The sequence below is a fragment of the Gopherus flavomarginatus genome, chromosome 11 (genome assembly GCF_025201925.1).
Source record: "Gopherus flavomarginatus isolate rGopFla2 chromosome 11, rGopFla2.mat.asm, whole genome shotgun sequence".
Taxonomy (NCBI): domain Eukaryota; kingdom Metazoa; phylum Chordata; order Testudines; family Testudinidae; genus Gopherus; species Gopherus flavomarginatus.
The window spans coordinates 18,754,291-18,773,878 of NC_066627.1; the positions used below are offsets into that span (position 1 = coordinate 18,754,291).

A 19,588-nucleotide genomic window follows, 5' to 3' on the forward strand; every position below is an offset into this window, starting at 1 on the left:
TTATGTCAAACAAAAGAACAAATATTGACTAATATGACCAATCTGTTTCCACATACAGATATCTGTCTCTGCCTAGCAAACAGCATCATCAAATCATTAGTGCAGCATTTCAAAATTTGTGCAGCTCAAATCAGTGATACAATCATTGGTCTCCTAAATGGCAAAGCAGAAAATGTAACACTGGTATGTGTATAAATTACAGATATACAGGAGCCTCCTCTGAAAGTTCACTTTATAATCTCAGTGAGCGCTCTTTCCAAAAGGGTTATAGGGGAAAAAAAGTAAGATACCATGGTTTTAATTTCAAAAGGCATCTTCTTCTATGTTCAGAATATTTTTAAATATGGGACTCCCTTGCAAATAACAATTGCATAGAAATTAAATGCCCTGCAACATTCAGTGACATTTACTTTGTTTTATTTTCTGGAGTAAAACATTCAGTAGACATTTCCATTCTTTTTCTTGGCTAATCACTATTCTTTGATGTGACAGCATGCACGGCTTTGCTGTCAGTCCATCATCATTCACCTTCAGCAACATCCTCCAAATGAATGAACAGGCTTTGAACTCTAACACAGCTGAATGGAAGATGAGAAAAGAAAATGTGAAACATGAAGGTGTACTTTCCTCGGCGTAGATAAGAAAAATATCATCTCTCGATCAGAGAATAGTTGAATGATTACCAGAGCTTTTTTGAAAGCTATTAATTATTATTATTAATATTATTATTATTATTATTTCTCTTTCCTTCTTTTCCTCTAGGGAAAACTCATGGAAAATATAGAGTGGAGCAATTGAACATTCATCACAGAATTCATCCTATTGGGATTCGGGAATCTCCCAGAATTGCAGTTTCCTCTCTTCCTGCTGTTCCTAGTGATCTATATTGTGACCATGGCCGGGAACATACTCACTCTTGTGCTAGTTGTGACTGATCAGCACCTTCACACACCTATGTACTTCTTCCTGGGGAACTTGTCCTGCTTGGAGACCTGCTATGCCTCCACTATCCTGCCCAGAATGCTGGCCGGTCTCCTAACTGGGGACAGAACCATTTCATATAGTGGCTGCATGACACAACTATACTTCTTTGTATTCATGGTGACTGCCGAATGTTTCCTCCTATTAGTCATGTCTTATGACCGCTGCTTAGCAATATGCAATCCCTTGCATTATGCAGCACTTATGAGAAGCTGGGTTCTCATACAGCTAGTGTCTGGCTCTTGGACAATGGCTTTCTTTAGAAGTACCTTGATAACTCTTTTGATGGCCAGATTAACATTCTGTGGCCCTAATAATATTGACCATTTCTTTTGTGATTTTGCCCCGATGCTCAAACTCTCCTGCAGCGACACCAGCCTGATTGAACTGGTAGATCTATTACTGTGTTTTGCAATTATAGTTCCTACGTTCCTGTTAACCCTGATATCCTATGTTTGTATCATCACCACCATCCTGAGAATCCCCTCCACCATGGGGAGGCAAAAGGCCTTTTCTACCTGCTCCTCCCACCTCATCGTAGTTGCTACTTTCTATGGATCACTCATCATCATTTACATGATACCAACTGTTGGCACTGCAGGAGACCTGCACAAAGTGTTCTCTGTCTTCTATACTGTCCTGACACCCTTGGTCAATCCTCTCATCTACAGCCTGAGAAACAAGGAGGTCAAAGAGGCATTGAAGAAAGCTGGAGGCAAACTGACTGCTTTCATAAGGAGGTGAATGAAATTTTTATGGTCTCTCTTCTAGACTGAGTAGAACCTTATCCTGACCCTCAAGGTGATAAAGAAAATGTCATCACACATGGAGTGGGTATGGGTGGTAGAATATCTCCCCTACTGATGTTAAAATGAATCGAGGATACCTCCATTTGCTCCTCCTCTTTCACCATATCCAATAAATAATACTTGCCCATATGATACTCCCCTTTTGTTCCTGTGATAGGTGTTGATATGTGATCATTCAGGAATATCATCTGCTCTCTGTGTTTGTCTGATTGATGTAAAGGGGTTTGTCATATGAACACAAGAGATTAAATGCTGGGATATTTATGAGTTTTTGTAGGACTAAACCAACAGAAGGAGGAAAAAGAATAATGCCTTCACATAACTGCTCATCTAACAACTGTTAAGGGACAATACTAGAATAATTCATTTTGATGTCCCCATCTCTGACCATCAGCCAAGGGAGGGATTCCAGTGTGTAAACACAAGAGAACCCCAAAAGCCCAGGAACCTGTGGCAAAGGGCTTCTAGGGTGGATACAAGTGCTATTGTTGAAGGAAGTGGCAGTTGTTTTAGGGAGCCGATGATGATAAGTGAGTCTCACAAATAGACACGCGTATTTAGGGTCCTGGAAGAAAGCGGGAACTGCCTGTGGTCTCTGTCAATGGATAGTAAGTCCTTGCCAATGGATAGCAGCCTTGCAGCTCAAGCATTTGAAACCCAGGATAGTGTAAATTCTCTGCTCCAAACCAGGCTTAACAGGAATTTGAACTCAGCTCTCTGGAATCTAAGTGTCCCAACCACTGAGCTATCTCCTTTCTGTCTCTGACTTTTCCTCAGTGAAACCTTGGAAGGTCTCAGTGGCAAGTGCTATTTGAAAATCTTTTAACATCTCAAAAAAGTTTTTTCGCACAGGAAGATCATTTCCTATCCAGCTCTCCTTACCACTGGTTGCCCAAGGGAAGAACCAATGATGTGAAAACCAATGGGACCCACTGATAAATCACTTTGATACCTAGGGTGCTGTAACCCTGGCCACAGTCTGACAGCAGCAGAATCGCACTTCTCTTAGTGTGGGCCCTGTTTCCTGAGCAGGTACACTGAGAGGGACAGGAGATGGGTCATTCTCCCATTCTTCCTTCTGGTCCAGGATCCCTGGCTGATTACAGTTCCCATGATGCAACCACATTCATATGACTCCCCTGATGCCCTCCCAACACACTACTAAATCCACATTGCATTGTGGGAGATGTAGTCCTCTACTGATGGAGACAGGAACAACTCCTCCCATGAGGCAACATGCTAGGGAAAGGCAGTTTACTATTCTCAGACCAGGATTGCAAGTAGGGTGGTATGTTTTGTATAAGTTTGTTAGCATGTCAGGGTTGGGTGGGACCTCATGAGGTCAGCCAGTCTACCCTGTGCTCAAAGCAGAGCCAATCTGCCAACAGATCTTTGCCACAGATTCCTAAATGCCCCCCTCAAAGATTGAACTCACAAGCCTGGGTTTAGCAGGGCAGTGCTCAAACCACTGAGGTATCTCCCCAGCTGGTGAATATTCTCTGTGTTTATAGTCTGTGATCAAGTCACTCACCTTCCCTTCTCCCCACAAAACATGATCTTCTTTTTGATTAAAAAAAACAGATTCTGTTCTCTACATCTGGCACACTCAGGCATTTTTTCCAGCTCTGACATGATTTTTATGGCTCTGCTCTGCCATGTCTCCAGCTTTTTGACATGAGTTGAGGGTAACTGTGGGATCACAAACTTTCAATATGATGTTGTCACCAAAAAGACTAATGACCTCTGCTACTAGGCTTTTACAGACATGATTAAACCGTCTCTTAACCCTCTCTCGAAAAAACTAAATAAATGTACACTAAATGAACAAAACCTCCCTTACTTCACAGTGAAACGTGAAATCAATCTTTTATCTCTTCTCTGCACCATTTTCTCCAGTGTCATATACAGAGATAATTATCTTCCCTATTCAGAGCTAGCCATTTAATACAACCTCGTATTTACTGTGTTCACAACAGCAAATTCATTAATAGCTCTGAGGTCTTTGAGGAGAGAGGTTGGACTGGGGAGCTTGGAGCTGAAATGGAGGAAAGATAGAATTCAGGGAGAAAATCGAAAGGTTTTGTCTCTCATAATACTTCCAGGACTCGGCAGAGTCTGAGAATTGCTAGCTCAGTCACTTCAATGGGATTTGGGCACCAGTGGAAGTCACAACTCTGATAATATAGTCTAATGCAGAATTAACTCTTAAACAGAACCAGAGAACTGCAGAAATTTCTGCATCATCACAGAATTACCTGAATATCATTAGGTATTATCCAGGCTTCCAGGGACCAAACCCCATCTACCTTTCATATGATGGAAGAGATTCACATCTGTGATGACAATCTGGAAATGCCCTTACAATTTTAAGCATAATACAACAGAAACAAAAAAATCTACTGTTATCAGTGGGACTGGGAATAACATGCTTCATGATGTGAGTAAGGGTGACAGAATCTGTTACTAAATGTGTATATCTAGCTACTGTCAAAACAGCTTTTAGCTCAAAGAAAATAGCTAATCCTAAATTTCTTATTAAGACTTTACTCCATTCTTATTCAGCCAAAAGTCCCTTTAATTTGAGCTGCATTACGACAGATAATATTCTATATAAAGGTGAAAGCTCTCAAATGTAACCCTTGCAATCTTCCAGGAAAAGAAATTATGAAGAAATAATTCATATACATTCATCCATAGACTGATATAATTTATATTTAAGGCACTAATTCTTCCACCCTTTTTATAAATCAGTGGGATTACTCATGGAAAGAGAGATTGTCACTCCTGCCTTTTATTACAGCCATACAAAAATTGACTAGGATCTCAAAAAATCACCTCCCAAAATAAATACATAAAACAGCTTCAATTTTATTATAAATAGGTTGAACATGAATTACGAGAAATCAGTTTGCTTACAGTGAAGCCAAAGGCTGTTTTGCCATCAAGTTCATCTCTCAAGGCTGGGATTTCCACAGAACTGCAGTGAATTAAGGAGTCAGCTGACTAATTCTGAAAATCTCTCCAAAGGTACTTTTCTATCCCTCCCGAAGGGATTTGAACACTTCCAAAACATTCATGGATTTATCTTCTCAACTCCCTCTGGGATAAGGAAACAATGACAACTTAATTTTCATGCAGGAGAGACAGAAATATTATAGCTGGGAGTTTTCCCAAGAGCATGAGGGTTAAATGATCAAAACCTTTCGAAATTCAACGAGATCCCCTTTGACTGCTTCGAAAATCCTCACTCAAGAGATTTGCTGCAGATCACAGCAGGAGTATGTAGAAAAGCACTAAAATGACCACTGATTTGCCAACTTTTAGGCCAGTGTCTTTTCCGCAAGAGCTCTTTTTGTTGTTGTTGTTGTTGTTTGTTTGTTTGTTTGTTTTTGGTAAGACCTGAAATTCACCTTGTCCATTTGGTTCTTTTTTAACCTTCATTTTGCTCCCTTTCCCAAAGGAAACATCAAGTGATGTAGACAACAAGAGAGGACAACTGCACAGCATTGGCAGAATGCATCCTGCTGGGGTTTGGAAGTGGCCTGGCACCTCACGTAGTTCCCTTTTTGATGTTTCTGGTGATTTACATGACCAGCATGCTTGGAAACACCAGCATGATCCTCCTCATTAGAGCTAACTCTTACCTGCACACCCCCATGTACTTCTTCCTAATTAACCTGTCAGTCTTAGACCTCTGCTTCACCTCCATCATTGCCCCCAAAGCCATGGCGAGCTTCCTAGCAGGGAGCAAAGCCATTTCCTACAATGGATGTGCCACTCAATTCTTCTTTTCTGTCTTCCTCACTGCTGAAGGGTTCCAGCTGGCAGCCATGGTGTACGATCGGTACATCACCATCTGCAACCCGCTCTTGTACTCCATCGCCATGTCCAAGTGGGTTTGTTGTCAGCTGGTGGTGGGGTCGTATTTTGTTGCCTGTGTGAACTCCATGGTGCAGACTGTTTTCATCTTTACACTGCACTATTGTGGGTCAAATGAGATTGATCATTTCCTCTGTGATGGCCCTCCCCTGGTTAGTGTCACCACCAGTGATACATACGTCAATAACCTGAGGATGTTTACCTTATGCGGCCTTATCATAGGGAGCACCTCCCTGTTCGTGCTTATCTCCTGTCATGAACAGACAGTTAAGGGTTAATGCCTTTTTGCCTGTAAAGGGTTAAGATGTTCACATAGCCTAGCTGACACCTGACCAAAGGAACCAATGTGCGACAAAATGTTTCACCCAGGAAGGAGGGAAGAGTCCTTTGTTCAGTTCATTAAGTTGTGTGCCGGAGAGAAAAGATCTAGGAATCAGCCTCCTATCAGGGTAGTGAGTATTAGAGAAGGAATAAATTAGCTTATGTTTATTTTCTTTTGTGATTTGTCTTTTTGCATTAGAAGGATAATCAAATTGAGTTTTCTTTTTTGTAACTAAGGTTTTTGCCCAGGGGAACATCCTCTGTGTTTTGAATCTGTTCTCTGTAAGAGTAGCTTGCATGTTAATCTCTCAGAGGTATTTCTTTTACCCCTTTTCCTTAATTAAAAGTCTTCTTTTTTACGAACCTGTTTGTTTTTTCCTTGTTTTAAGATCCAAGGGGTTTGGATCGGTGTTCACCAGGAAAATGGTGGAGAAGTCTCTCAAGGCTACCTAGGGAAGGCTTATAGTACTTGAGAGGAAGATATTTTTTTGGAGGAAGACAGAGTTCCCAAATGATTCACAAATGGTTGTTTTAGATGATTTGGGTGGTGGCAGCATACTGATCTAAACTGGTAATTAAGCTTAGGGGCTCTCATGCAGATCCCACATCTGTGCCCTAAAGTTCAGAGTGGGGGTGAAACCTATGACATCTCCTATGCTTATATCATCTCCACTATCCTCAGGATTCACTCTGTTGAGGGCAGACACAAAGCTTTCTCCACTTGCACCTCCCATATAATAGTGGTGAGTCTATTTTATAGGTCCACAGCTTTCATGTATGCACAGCCTACCTAGTTAACTTCTCTGTACCCAAGGAAAGCAGTGTCTGTGTTTTACACCTTGTCATCCCCATGATGAATTCCCTCATCTACAGTGTAAGGAACAAAGAAGTGAAAGAAGCTTGGGGCAGAACTATGGCGACGAAATCTTTGAAAAGATGAACCTTGGTTATGAACATGGAGACTAAATCTGCCTGTGCAGGGCTTTTGTGAACTTCTGAAATGGGTGGGGGAGGGAGAAAGAAATACATATTTCTGACAAAAATATGTCATTGTTTTTCTTTGTCATTTTTCTCCAGCTATAAACCAATGAATATTTGGGACCAGTGTATGAATGGTTGGGGGGATGACACAGGAGAGCAGGGGACTAGCTCAAGATATCTATCTAGCCAACTAAGCTGTGGAACTGATTACCTATAATACAGTGGCAATCAAATAAACTTACAGAATTCTAAAATGGCTTCATTTTTTATAGGGACCTCCTGCTTTGGGGTATGAACCAACTGTTACTCGCTGGTTTAGGAAGATTTTTTTCTCCATGATTCAGATTATAATACAGTTGTCTTGGAAACAGCTGACTCTGGGCAGTACTGGAGATAGGATGATGATGCATGGCAATTCTTCTGCTCTTATAACATTCCAGAGCATAGACTATACAACATATTTGTGACAATAAAATATTTCCATATTTATTTGTATATTTCCATATATTGATAATAGGAATTACCTCAGTCCAAATCATCAGGTAATATAAATTTGGTTTAGCCAATCTGACTTCAGTGGAGCTCCATGGATTTAAGCCTGCTCAGATTCTGGCCCTTGAAGTATCTCTGATATAATGGTGAGGTAACTATTGGAGAATGGTGAAAAATATGACATCTGTATCAGGTAATGGAAACAGATAGAGTCTATGTTAGACTGGTTCGTGTATGTGCAATACTCCTGTGTTGTGTCTGCAACAGACCTCAGTAAAGTCAGTGGTTTTGATTTAAATGTCATTCTTATTGATGTACATTAGAAATATCCACTTATCCTGGTGTAAATCACTAGTAGCTGCATTTATACCTGTGGCTTGGTTCCACTATCACATACCCTGGTGTAAATTGTTAGTAACTCCGTTGCAGTCAGTGGTGCTCATTCTCTTCTCACTCACTCAAGTGTAAGTCTAGAGGAAATCTGCTGATACAAAGGGGATGGATTTTCCTTTCATCTGCTCATTGTAAAACCATAGTAACTCCACTGATATCAATGTAGTGGCACATTTGTAAAACTTGCATAAATGAAGGAAAGGTCAAGACCATTTTCTCCACTTTTAAAGTTTTATTAACTTAGTAAAAGAATCACATCAAAACCCTTTTCCTGTTTCTTCTGGAAGTTAAATGGACACAACACTGGCCCAATTCTGCAGGCTTTTTATAGGATAAAATCTCCTTGATCTCAGATGAGATTTAGGTGGACTATAGGTCGTTGTATCAGACTCACGCTGATCATTTACCATGGAAATCCCAGGATGTTAATCACTGAATATCAGTCTCCTGTAAATATGGTGAATGAGTCTCAGAATGTACCAATTTTTAAAAATAAAAATCAAATTATAAAGAGACAAATTCTGTCTGTTTTCAGTGTGTGAATGACAGCCTCTCTCCACTGATGTGTGGAAAAGCTGAAACTTTCTTTCTTTCTTTCTTTCTTTCTTTCTTTCTTTCTTTCTTTCTTTCTCACCACCTCCACAAAATATGTCAAGCCCTAAGGTGGAACTCCTACTCTTATACAGAAGCACATAGGGACAGATTTTAAAGTGATTTTAAATTCCATTGAGAGTTAGGCACTTGAATATATTTAAAATCTAGCCCTCATCATTTGAGTAGTCTTCTTGAGTCAGATTTATTCAGACACCTAGTGAGATTCTCAAAAGCATCTCGGCACCTAACACCCATTGTTACCATTGGTTGTTAGATGCCTATGGAATAGATGCACAAAGGGACTTTGACATCCAATTGCCAATTTAGGGGCCTAATCCCAGTCACTGGGATTCACAAAATCCCTGCTCAGCTGCTACCAGACTCCATGGCTGCCTAAATTAACTTGGCACCTAAGTTTTTTGCAGAAAAAGCTCCTTGGGCATCTATATTTCCGCTTTTAGCCTTTTTTTTCCCCTGTGGGAGCTCCACTGGCCTTTTTTTTCCCCTGTGGGAGCTCCACTGATGCTTTGCCCAAGGCCTCGCCCCTGCTCCAACTCTTCCCCAAAGACCTTGCCTTCACTGTGCCTCTTAAGGCCCCTACTCTTCCATCTCCCCCGAGACTTCCTCCCCCCACCCTGTGAGCCCACCGCTCATGACTCTCTGCCTTCCCCAAGCACATCCCACCAGCCCCTCACTGCTCCACTGGCCATCCCAGGGCCTGCTGAACAGCTGATCGGGGCCCAGAAGCATTGTGGCCAGCGGGTGCTGAGCACCCCCCTTTTTTTCTGTGGGTGCTTGATCCCCAGAGTACCCAGGAAGTTGGCACCTAAGTGGCAAGTGCACTATTCCTTCCCTCTAGATGTCTGGACACTGAAGCCCAGAGTGATGCACGAAACAAGGGAATACAGACCTAACTCACCTGAAGGTCCCCACATGGTAAATGTGCTCAGTGGGGGAGAAGTAATTTGAACAGGGATCTGCCGCCTCTCAGGTGATTGCCCTCGCCCTTGGGTTATGGGATATTCAGATATGGGGCTCTCTCAGTCCTGGAGTTAGGCAGCAAACTCCCTGAGCCTCAGCATCTCCTATTGGCTGGTTTAGCAGGGAGTCACCTAGCATGCGGACTTTTGTCAGTCCCATTCTGAGGCACCTAGCTCTCCCTGTTTATTGCACAGGATGTCTGGGCACATAACTCAGGTTTGTGAATCCCAATGGTTTTCTAGGCACCTAAAACTGAGCTGCGATGACACTGAGCTGTGCAAAGCCTAAATTCCTTTGTGAATAAGGCCCATGGTGCCACTGAAAATCCCTCTACATGCTGTACACCTATAAATATCTGGCCTATTGCTTCAGCGGGATTGTGAAAGTCAGCAACTGCTAAACAACGACACAGAGATATTGTTCAAGGGTATGATGTTAAGGGGATAACAATTGGTCTCTTAATTTATGGAGGGGAATTACATTCATATCACTTTACATTTTCTAATCAGTTTGCTGACTGGGCACAATCGTGGTGCCACTGAAGTCAACGGGAGTCCTACTGCTGATTCCAATGGGAAGAAGACGAGAACTTATTGCCAAACAAATGTTGACACTAGCTATTGTCCTCACATGTGCCAACTCCATACCCTACTCTCTGAGCCAAGAGATAGCGGGACAGATTCTGATCTCATGGCCTGATCCAAAGGCAATTGAAATAAAGGGAGTCCTTCCATTGACCTCAAAGGACATGGAATCAGGCCCTCATTAATACACAAAGGGCCCGGCTGGTGGAAACCAGCAGAGGTCAACTGAAGTCAATGACTCAATGGAGGTATGATGATCTACACGAGCTTCATATCTGGCCCACTGATGGTAAAGGGCTGCAATGATTTACACCAGCTAGGTATCTGGACCCATTGACTGCAGTGGCACTATGGCTGCTTCATACCAACTGGGGTTTCAGTGAGTTGAGCTCAATTGAGCTTTGCCAATTGACACCAGCTGGGGATCTAGGCTTTAGACTGAAGTTAATGGAATGACTATCAGCTTTGCATGGAGTTGAACTGACCCTCTTAATGAGAGGCATTTTGTGGATCTTTTCACTTAAGCCACATAATCTATTCTGTCCCATTTGATTTGATTTGGTTCTGTTTAGGTGCTTACCAATATCACCCCAGATGCCTATCTGCCTCTTTAGGTGTCTAAATGCCTTTGAAAATATGGCCCTAAGTGACTTAGAAGCCCAAGTCCCATAGTTTATTTCTGTGAGACTTTTACATCAGCGTCCATTGAAAGGATATGTACAGTCTGACAATGTTCAGAGGAAAGGGTAAGCAACCATGCAAAGTAGAATCAAGAGGCTGGTTTTCTTCACATAGAGGTGGCTGTCAGCTGTCCCTGCCAATGCATCTCCAGTTTAAAGTTATTGTACTAGCAATAAGTACAGATTCCACTTACATTCAGCGTCCCGTTTTTCCAGATGCTGCACTACATATGGTCAGAAAAAGTCTGTGCTCCTGCAAAAGTCACCATGTAAACTGATTGAGCTGGAGAAAGGAAGCATCAAAATTCACATTATACAGATGGGCACCTGAGAAACAGTGGGATTAAGGCTGAGATTCTCAAAGCTCTCTAAGAATTTAGACACTAAAGTCCTATTAAGGTTAATGAGAATTGAGCACTCAAATCTTTTAGCATCTCAGCGTAAGTAGCCTGCCCAAGTTCACATGGGGAGCTAGAAATAGATCCCAGATTTCCCAAGTCACAGTCCAACATCTTCATCACAAAACCATCTACCCCCATTTTTCCTCTTCGAAGGCACTTAGACTTAGCCTCTGATTCATCACCCTTACATTTTGTCTGAGATTTTAAAATGAGCCAGAGGGAGTTAGATGCTAATTCACGTAGGCCGCTGAAAGTCCCTACCTTTCCCTATAATATTCACCAGCTGAGACCATTGTTCTATGGAAGTGCCTTGTAGGAATTCCACTGTCTCTGGCACCTATTGTTGTCCATCCCAGTTACCTGCCCACTGTTGAATTGCCTTGCTACTTCAGGGAGCTCAGTGTAAAAAGCCTTTCTTTTTTAGTTGTCTTCTCAGGGCCACGTTCACTTCCTTGTTTCTCAGGCTGTAGATCAAAGGGTTCAGCATGGGGATGACAATGGTGTAGAACACAGAGACAACTTTACTTTGACCTGGGGAGGTTATGGCCCCAGGTTGAGCATACATAAAGAAGATTGTCCCAAAGAACAAGCTCACAACCACCAGGTGGGAAGTGCAGGTGGAGAAGGCTCTGCGTCTTCCCTCAGCAGAGGGTATCCGCGTGACAGTGGTGATAATGTAACCGTAGGAGATAAGGACGACCAGGCCAGTGCTCACTATGATGAACCCACACACTGCCAGCATCACCATTTCATTGGCAAAGGTGTCAGAGCAGGAGGCTTGCATCACTGCAGGGACATCACAGAAGAAGTGGTCAATTTTCCCTGGCCTGCAGAAGGACAAGGTGAATGTAAAGCCTGTTTGGATGCTGCAGTTGAGGCAGCCTGAGAGATAGGAGCCTGCCACCAGGAAAGCACAAGTTCTCTTGGACATTGTGATTGGATAGCGCAGTGGGTTGCAAATGGCGACGAAGCGGTCGTAAGCCATCACGGCTAGGAAGAATGCCTCGGTGGTCCCAAAGAGAGAGAAGAAGAACATTTGGGCAGCACAGCCATTGTAGGAGATGGCTCTGCGCCCCATTAAGAAGCATAGCAGGGCGTTGGGGGCAGTGACGGAGGAGTAGCAGAGGTCCAGGAAGGACAGGTTCTTCAGGAAGAAGTACATGGGGGTGTGGAGCCTGGAGTCAGCACTGATGATGGTGATCATGCCAACATTCCCCACCAGGGTGACAGTGTACAGAACCAAGAAGAAGACAGAGAGGAAGACTTGCAGTTCGGGATGGCCTCCGAATCCCACCAGGATGAACTCAGCCACCGTTGTGTGGTTTTCCATGGCTCTTTTTGTATATGGAGGAAAGAAGAGACAATTTGGGAAGAATGTTGTTTCCTCAATGAGCTCCAATCACCATGTTGGTATACACTAGCTGTCAGCAGATACATGCAGTGGAATAATCCATTGCAACTCTCGGCATCGGTCAGAGAAGACAATACATAAGTATCACTCTTTCTTGTAACAGGTATTGTGCTTCTTCATCATAAGCAAACATCCACATGTGAAGTTTATCATGTTGGAAGTAGACTGGTCCTAAAAGTTGAAAAAAGGTTGAAAATGAGTGAGAGATCTTTTACAAGCCAGAAAAACTGTAATAAAAATGTAGACCTAAATACATATATTTCATAAAAAATCTAGAAAAAAAAGGAGTGAGGGGAAGTAGAGAAAGAGATTAGAAAGGGAAAACAGGGAAAATGTGTGAAATAGATAGATAGATAGATGTGAAACCTTAAGTATGGAAATTTTGGAGGGAAGTTAGATGGTAATCTGTTAGATAAGAATCAACCCTTACATTTTTACAAGAGCCAATCTCATGACAGTTTCTTCATTCATAACGGCAGAAAACTCAGGCTTTCACCTCACAAGAGTTCAGCCCAATCCAATCCAAGCCAATTTGTCTTCTAGCTAGAAAACCGTTTGCCTGATTCATGTCCAAAGATCACTTCTTTACTCCTCATTTGAAAGAGGAGAAAAGGGGTCCAAATTTTACTTTTGCTGAGACTGGTGTAATTCAGGAACAGATGAGAAGCCACGTTGCTTGATGCTGTACTAGAAAGTGCTTGGATACTAGCATGAGGAGTGCAGTTTAAAAACCTATTTAGAACAAAATAGAATATGAAAATATGTGTTAAACTCAACCATTTTCTCCTCTCCCTCACCCTGATGTAAATCAGGAGTACCTCCATTGGCATCAGCAGGACTGATTCTGCTCTCACTCACTCCAATGTTATTCTAGTGTATCCCCAAAATGGCCAGTGTAGAACTTTGTTGTAAAGTTGGCTTAAGAGACAACAGAATCAGATATCATGTGTCCTTATGTTTAATTGTCTGACTGCACCACAGAGCCAGTTTCTCTCTCTCCACCTCCCACCCACTATAAACTAGTAATTATTTTAAATTAACTCTTCTGCCTTTTCTAACTTAGGTGTCTTCCCACTCAAGAAGGACTAATATTTTATCACCGAAAACAAATCAGGGTAGCTACTGGAAACATGACATGGTCAGATGATACTAAAATTACTTACTTTTCAGGTATATACACCACCACAGTGATTCACAGATAATCCATTGGGTTTATTTCATTTTAAAAAGTGGATCTTAAGAAATATGATAAAGAAAAAAATAAGAAAAAAACAAAAGAAAACCCTGAGATTTGAAATGTTCAGAAATCATATGACAGGGAAGCAATGATAAAAGTGCTTCCTTGATTTCACTGATTTCTTACACAAGAGAAAAAAAATATGAGTTTTCCATCTGCATACATTTGTGATTATATTTCTGAATGTAGCTCATCATTATATATTGTGCTCTATGATACCATAGGAAGCAGCAGCACCTTTCTTAGCTGACTCTGAGTAACTCTGAATGTTTCGTTAACTCACCCTTTATCTGCTTTTTAAAGTGACTTTCCTTTTCCCATAGGACACATTCTTTAAGCAGTCAATTAACTTTGTTTTCCACTTGTGTATAAGGATGTGATCTTTTTAAGAACTAAGAAACTATGAATTTCTGGTGCTGTAGAAAGAGTAGATCGCACTGGAGAATTTGCTCACTGACTGCTAAATTTCAGAATGTTTTGTAAACAACCATTTGAGTGGCAGGATGGGTCCATGGTTAGGTCTCTTGACTTGGACTTTAGACACCTAGGTTTGGGTCCCTACTTTGTCATAGACTTCCCGTGTCACTTAGGTCAGATTTTAAAAGGGATTAAGATGCCTACCAATGCAGAGAGGTGCCTAATGCACATTAAAATCAGTTTGAAGTCACCAGGAGTTAGGTATGTAAGTGCTTCTGAAAATCTCTGTAGGTTCTTGTCAGCATCTTTAGGCACCTAAATACCTTTACAAATCTGACCCTAAGTAACACAGGAAGCCTGTAGCAGAAGAGGGCCTTGAACCAGCCCCAGCACACACACTAACCACTGGATCATCCTTCTTTTCTTTAGCTCTAGCTCACACACATGATCCAACAGGTTTCTTGACCACTCTCAGGCTTATCTCTAACATTTGGATTCTCCGAAGGAGAGGTGCTGGCTTGAATAGTTTTGGTGGATGAAAAGTCCCATAACTTTGTTGATTGACTAGGGCTACAACCCACTCCCATTGTTAAAGCTTCCATTGATTGCAACAGGAATAGGACAAGGCCTATTGCTATGGAGCCTGGGGCTGGAGACGTCCCACTGTGCAATACTGTGCTGGGTGTAGTCCCCACTGCCCTGGGAAATTTTTACAAAAATGATTTTTGGTGAAAAATTAAAAAATGCAAAATATTCAAAATGACGCCGTGGAGCATCATGAACATCATGATAGGTTCAATGCCTTATGCACCCCTCCTTCTCTTGGGGTCGCAATCTTCTGCTGGACCACACATCCAATTATGCACCAGTTTTTCTCCTTGTTATATGGAGTGAGTGTGTGCTATGGAAGGTGTATTCTGGCCATAGACCCCAGCCCATAGTGGAAAATGGCAACATAGGCCACCCAAACTACAACTACTAAGAGGCACAATGGTGTCATTGTGAATAGAAATATTTTGGGGTTTGGCTGAAAAAAAACAACTCATCATGAAGGGGGCAGGGGTTAAGCTTTATTAACTAGCAGAATTGTTTGAGAAAATTTTGTTTGGTTAAAACCCCAATTTTCCATTTGCAAACAATTTAAATGGAAAATTCTTGGCCAGATATTTTTCTCTAGTCAAAGTCTGGTGCATGAGCTCAGATACAATGTAATAACTCCCCCACCTTCATCATCATCTGTAAGGTTGGAACTTTGGATCATCAGACCTAAATCACAGCCATTTGACACTTGAGGAGGAAATCTATCTGGTGGCAGAGTATTGCGCTGTTATCTTCTCTGTGGGCCAGTTCCCACAGGGGGATCCAGCAAACATTTTGTAAGTATTATATGGGAAGAGTTTAAGAACTGATTTTGATTTATTGTTGCATATTGATAACTGTAATTGCTGTTATAGTTCATGACAAAGGCATTTTTATTTAGTTGACAAAGAAAGATTTATTTATTATTACAGTACCGTAACTCCAATGTGAGATTAGATCCCCCTTGCACTGCGCACTGCACAGCCACAAGGATAGTGTCCGTACCTCAGATAGTTTACATTTATAATAAACAAGGTAGGTGAAGGAATTGTGATCATGCATGTTTGACAGATAGAGAACTGGGCCATAGAGACTTTTAATTGGGCTCTACAAAGGACTTGGATGGAGATTTTAAATGAAAAAGGAAGAATTAGGTACCCAAATACTGTTGAAAACCAATGGAAATTGGGATGAGACTTTTTTTTAATATGCCTAAGTGACTTAGGAGCACAAGTTCCATTGGCATTTGAAAAATCCCTCCCTGGATCTGTAATTTCTGTGGGCAATTTTGAAAAATCCCTGTCCCAATGCATTGCCCAAGGTCACCCAGAGCTGAAAATTGACCCCCAGTATTCAGAGATCTGTTCCAGTAAACCAAGACCATCTTTCTTCTTCTAGAAAACAATATACTGGGTGTGTTACACTTGTTCATTAAATTTCTACTCACCCTTAAGACCAACTTCCCTCATTAGCTGAGCATCCTCTGAGCATGGACTGAAAAGAAAGTAATTTAATTTATTTTCCAATAATTAATGCACAATTAAGTCATGCTTCAAAGGCCATTTCAACAATGGAAGAACCCACTGTCACAGCAGTGTTCAGCCATCCTGCATCTTATGGCTGGTCCTTTCTTTGATGCCATAGCTAACTGTGGGATCTTTGTCATTCTACAGATGTGAATTTGAAGAACAGATGCGGTTAGATCAACATGTTCATAAATTGTTGGTTCCTTAGGTTGTGAAAGGATGACTTTAGACACCTTGGGCCTGATTTTTCAGAAGTTTTTGGATATTGATTAGAACTCATCAGAAAATGGGAATTTTTCAATGACAGATATTTATTTCATCTAAGCTTTCCACAGAAAAGTTTGCCTTTTTGGCAAATATTGAAAATCAATTTCAGTTTTGAAATGCAACCACAGTGCCACATTGCAATTCCAGTTCAATTGCCTCATATATTCAACACTTGTATAACCTGAGCTCCCTGATTGGACTACACCTACCATGGTTTCCTGTCATGGACACGGGAGGCAGTTGCATCATGTGAGTCCCCACTTGTGATGCATTATGGGAGATGTAGTTTGGTTGGTGGGAGCAACCTAAAGAGGACGATGAGGATGTGAAGAAACTGAACCAAACGCCTATGAGGCACTGCCAAAATATTTCCAAGAAGTTGTTTTTTCAAGCATATGTTATTGTTGTTGTTTTTTAATGAAAAATTGAAATTTTCCACAGAATGTAAGCATTTGTGAAAAAAAAATGTTTAGTCGAAATGCCAATTTTCTGTCAGAACACACTTTCATGGAAAACCTCTGACCATCCTGAGTGCTGAGAAGCCACAACACCCATTGATTTCAGATGATTGAGGGGGATAAGTGAGAATGAGAGGAGCAAAGGACTGGTGAACAGAAACAGCACAGGGGGTTGGAAAGAGTACAAGAATTGAGGTATACTCTAATGGGATAGGCATTTTTTGAACGTGGGAACCCAGAATAGGGATAGAATGGTGGAAAAGTAAGCAGAGGGAGGAGCAGAGAGAGACAGAACAGGTGTGAAGTGTGTAGAGACAATGGGTTGGTATATATGTAGACAAGAGAGACATGGCAGTGTATTAATGATTGGTTTTCTCTCCATGCAGTTTCAGAATCAATATGCTTCCAACACAAATCAGGGAGGGGGGATGGTCTTGTGGTCCCAAACATCGCCCCAGCACAGCCAAAAACTTTTGGTAAACTTTTGAGTAAACTTGGGCTGAGATTTCCAAAGGTGATCAAAGAAGCTAGCTACCCATTGATATTCAGATGGAGCTTGGAACCTAGGTTGGGATTTTTGAAAGAGCCTGCCAGAGCTCAGGACCCAAATGTCACTGAAATTCAAGGTGTGAGGCAAAGAGAAGAACTGAACAGAGACTTTCTCGGCTACAGCCCACTGTCTTAACCACAAGCCCATCCTTCCCCAGCAGTGTGGCTTGCCGAATTTCACCTAGATATTAAATAACACAGGTTTGCTTATTCCTAGTGTAGTATGACATCCATCCGATACTCATCAGTAACCCCCTTCTCCAGCAGTCTTTAACTACGTTCCCCAGTGCTCCTTGTGCCAAGCTTTGCCTTCCTCAGGGCAACCTTGACCTCCTTGTTCCTGAGGCAGTAGATGAGGGGGTTCAGGAGCGGCACCACCACAGTATAGAGCACTGACACCAGCTTGTTGGAGTTGTAAGCGTACATGGCCTTGGGTCTGGCGTAGGTGAAGAGTGTGGTGGAGTAGAACAAGACTACCACGGCCAAGTGGGAGCTGCAGGTAGAGAAGGCCTTTTGCCTGCCCTGGGACGAGGGGATCCTAAGCACAGTGAACAGAATACAGATGTATGAGGAGACCACAATGCACAGAGGAACCATGATGACCATCAGGGCCAGGATGAAGTCCACCAGCTCGGCCAGAGAGGAGTCAGTGCAGGAGACATTCAATAGAGGTGAGATGTCGCAGAAGTAGTGGTTGATGGCGTCAATGCTGCAGAACCTGAGCTGGGAGATGAAGCTCAGCTTGATTGCGGCGATGATCAAGCCACAAACCCAGCAGCTTGCAGCCAGCTGGGCGCAGAACCTATTGCTCATGATGGATGGGTATCGCAAAGGGTTGCATATGGCTAAGTAACGGTCATAGGCCATGGCAGCCAAAAGGATGTACTCAGTGCACACAAAGGTCACGAAGAAATACAGCTGTGCCATGCATCCTTGGAAGGAAATGCGCTTATCCTGGGTCACAAAATCTGCCAGCATTTTGGGCACAATGACTGTAATGTACCAGATCTCCAGGAATGACAGGTTGCCCAGGAAGAAATACATGGGCTTGTGCAGCTGGTGGTTGGCCTGGATGACAAGGATGATGATGATATTTTCCATCAGTGTTAGCAAATAGGCCAGGAGGAAGACAGAGAAGAGGAGCAGCTGCAGCTCATCAGAAGTGGGGAATCCTAGTAGGATGAAGTGGCTGACATTGGTTTGGTTTCCTTCGTCCATTCCTTATATGCAGTATTTTCCTCCTCCACCTGTGATGAATTTAATCACGATTAGCCAGATTCCAATGAGTCTAGATCCATGACTGTTCATTATTTGCTTGATAGTATCAACTAGCAGCCCAATCCAAGAGCAGGGCCCCTTGTATGTGTCTCTGTATAGATATATTGTACAAGAACAGTCCCTGTACCAAATACCTTCAGAATCTGAATAGACAAGAAGGACTCATATTGTAGATTCTTCATGTCGGAGACCATCTTTTTGTTCTGTGTTTGTACAACACCTAACACAGTGAGATTTCAATGGGAGTTAGGCACCAATGTGCTTTTGAAAACACTACTAAGCATCTATCTGCTTCTTTAGGTACTTGAAGGTCTTTGAAAAACTGTCCTATAGGACCAAAGTTTCATTGAAAGTCAAGCATTCAAGGCCTTGAGTCACAAATGAATTAAGCACCTAAAGTGCATATTTAGGTGCCTAAATCTTGGTTTGAGTGCCTAAATCCCAGTTTTAGGCTCCACTTCAGTTCACAAAACTCCCACTGAACTCCGCAGGTGCCTAAATGCACTCAGCACCTGGGTTTTTGCAGTACAAGTTGCCTGGGTGTCTATGTATCTACCTTTGGCCATGCACACTGCTGCATCATCCTAGGTGTCCAGATACCCATCTCCCATCAAAGCCCTAACGCGATTCACAAACCTGGGGAAGACAGGTGTTCAGCTGCCTAACTCCCATGTGGGGCCCTAAGCAGTAGGTATGTGCTCAGAGGCTGCCTATCAAATTGGGCCGCTCAGGCAAAGTCACACAAAATGATACTGTGCAAAGAAGAGAAA

At 42.2% G+C, this 19,588-nt stretch overlaps 2 protein-coding genes and 2 pseudogenes across 2 annotated transcripts; 2 read left to right on the forward strand and 2 right to left on the reverse strand.

Moving 5' to 3' along the window:
• The first annotated feature begins 771 nt into the window (after positions 1-771).
• Positions 772-1,725, forward strand: LOC127030937 (olfactory receptor 8U9-like; annotated as a pseudogene).
• Positions 1,726-5,359: 3,634 nt separating this feature from the next.
• Positions 5,360-6,844, forward strand: LOC127031286 (olfactory receptor 12-like; annotated as a pseudogene).
• Positions 6,845-11,493: 4,649 nt separating this feature from the next.
• LOC127031237 (olfactory receptor 12-like) lies at positions 11,494-12,426 on the reverse strand. The gene has a single exon (XM_050917998.1). The coding sequence runs from the start codon at positions 12,424-12,426 to the stop codon at positions 11,494-11,496; it is 933 nt and encodes a 310-aa protein (XP_050773955.1).
• A 5,384-nt stretch (positions 12,427-17,810) lies between these two features.
• LOC127030938 (olfactory receptor 6Y1-like) lies at positions 17,811-18,758 on the reverse strand. The gene has a single exon (XM_050917625.1). It carries the CDS (start codon positions 18,756-18,758, stop codon positions 17,811-17,813), a length of 948 nt encoding a protein of 315 aa, XP_050773582.1.
• Between the last annotated feature and the right edge of the window lie 830 nt (positions 18,759-19,588).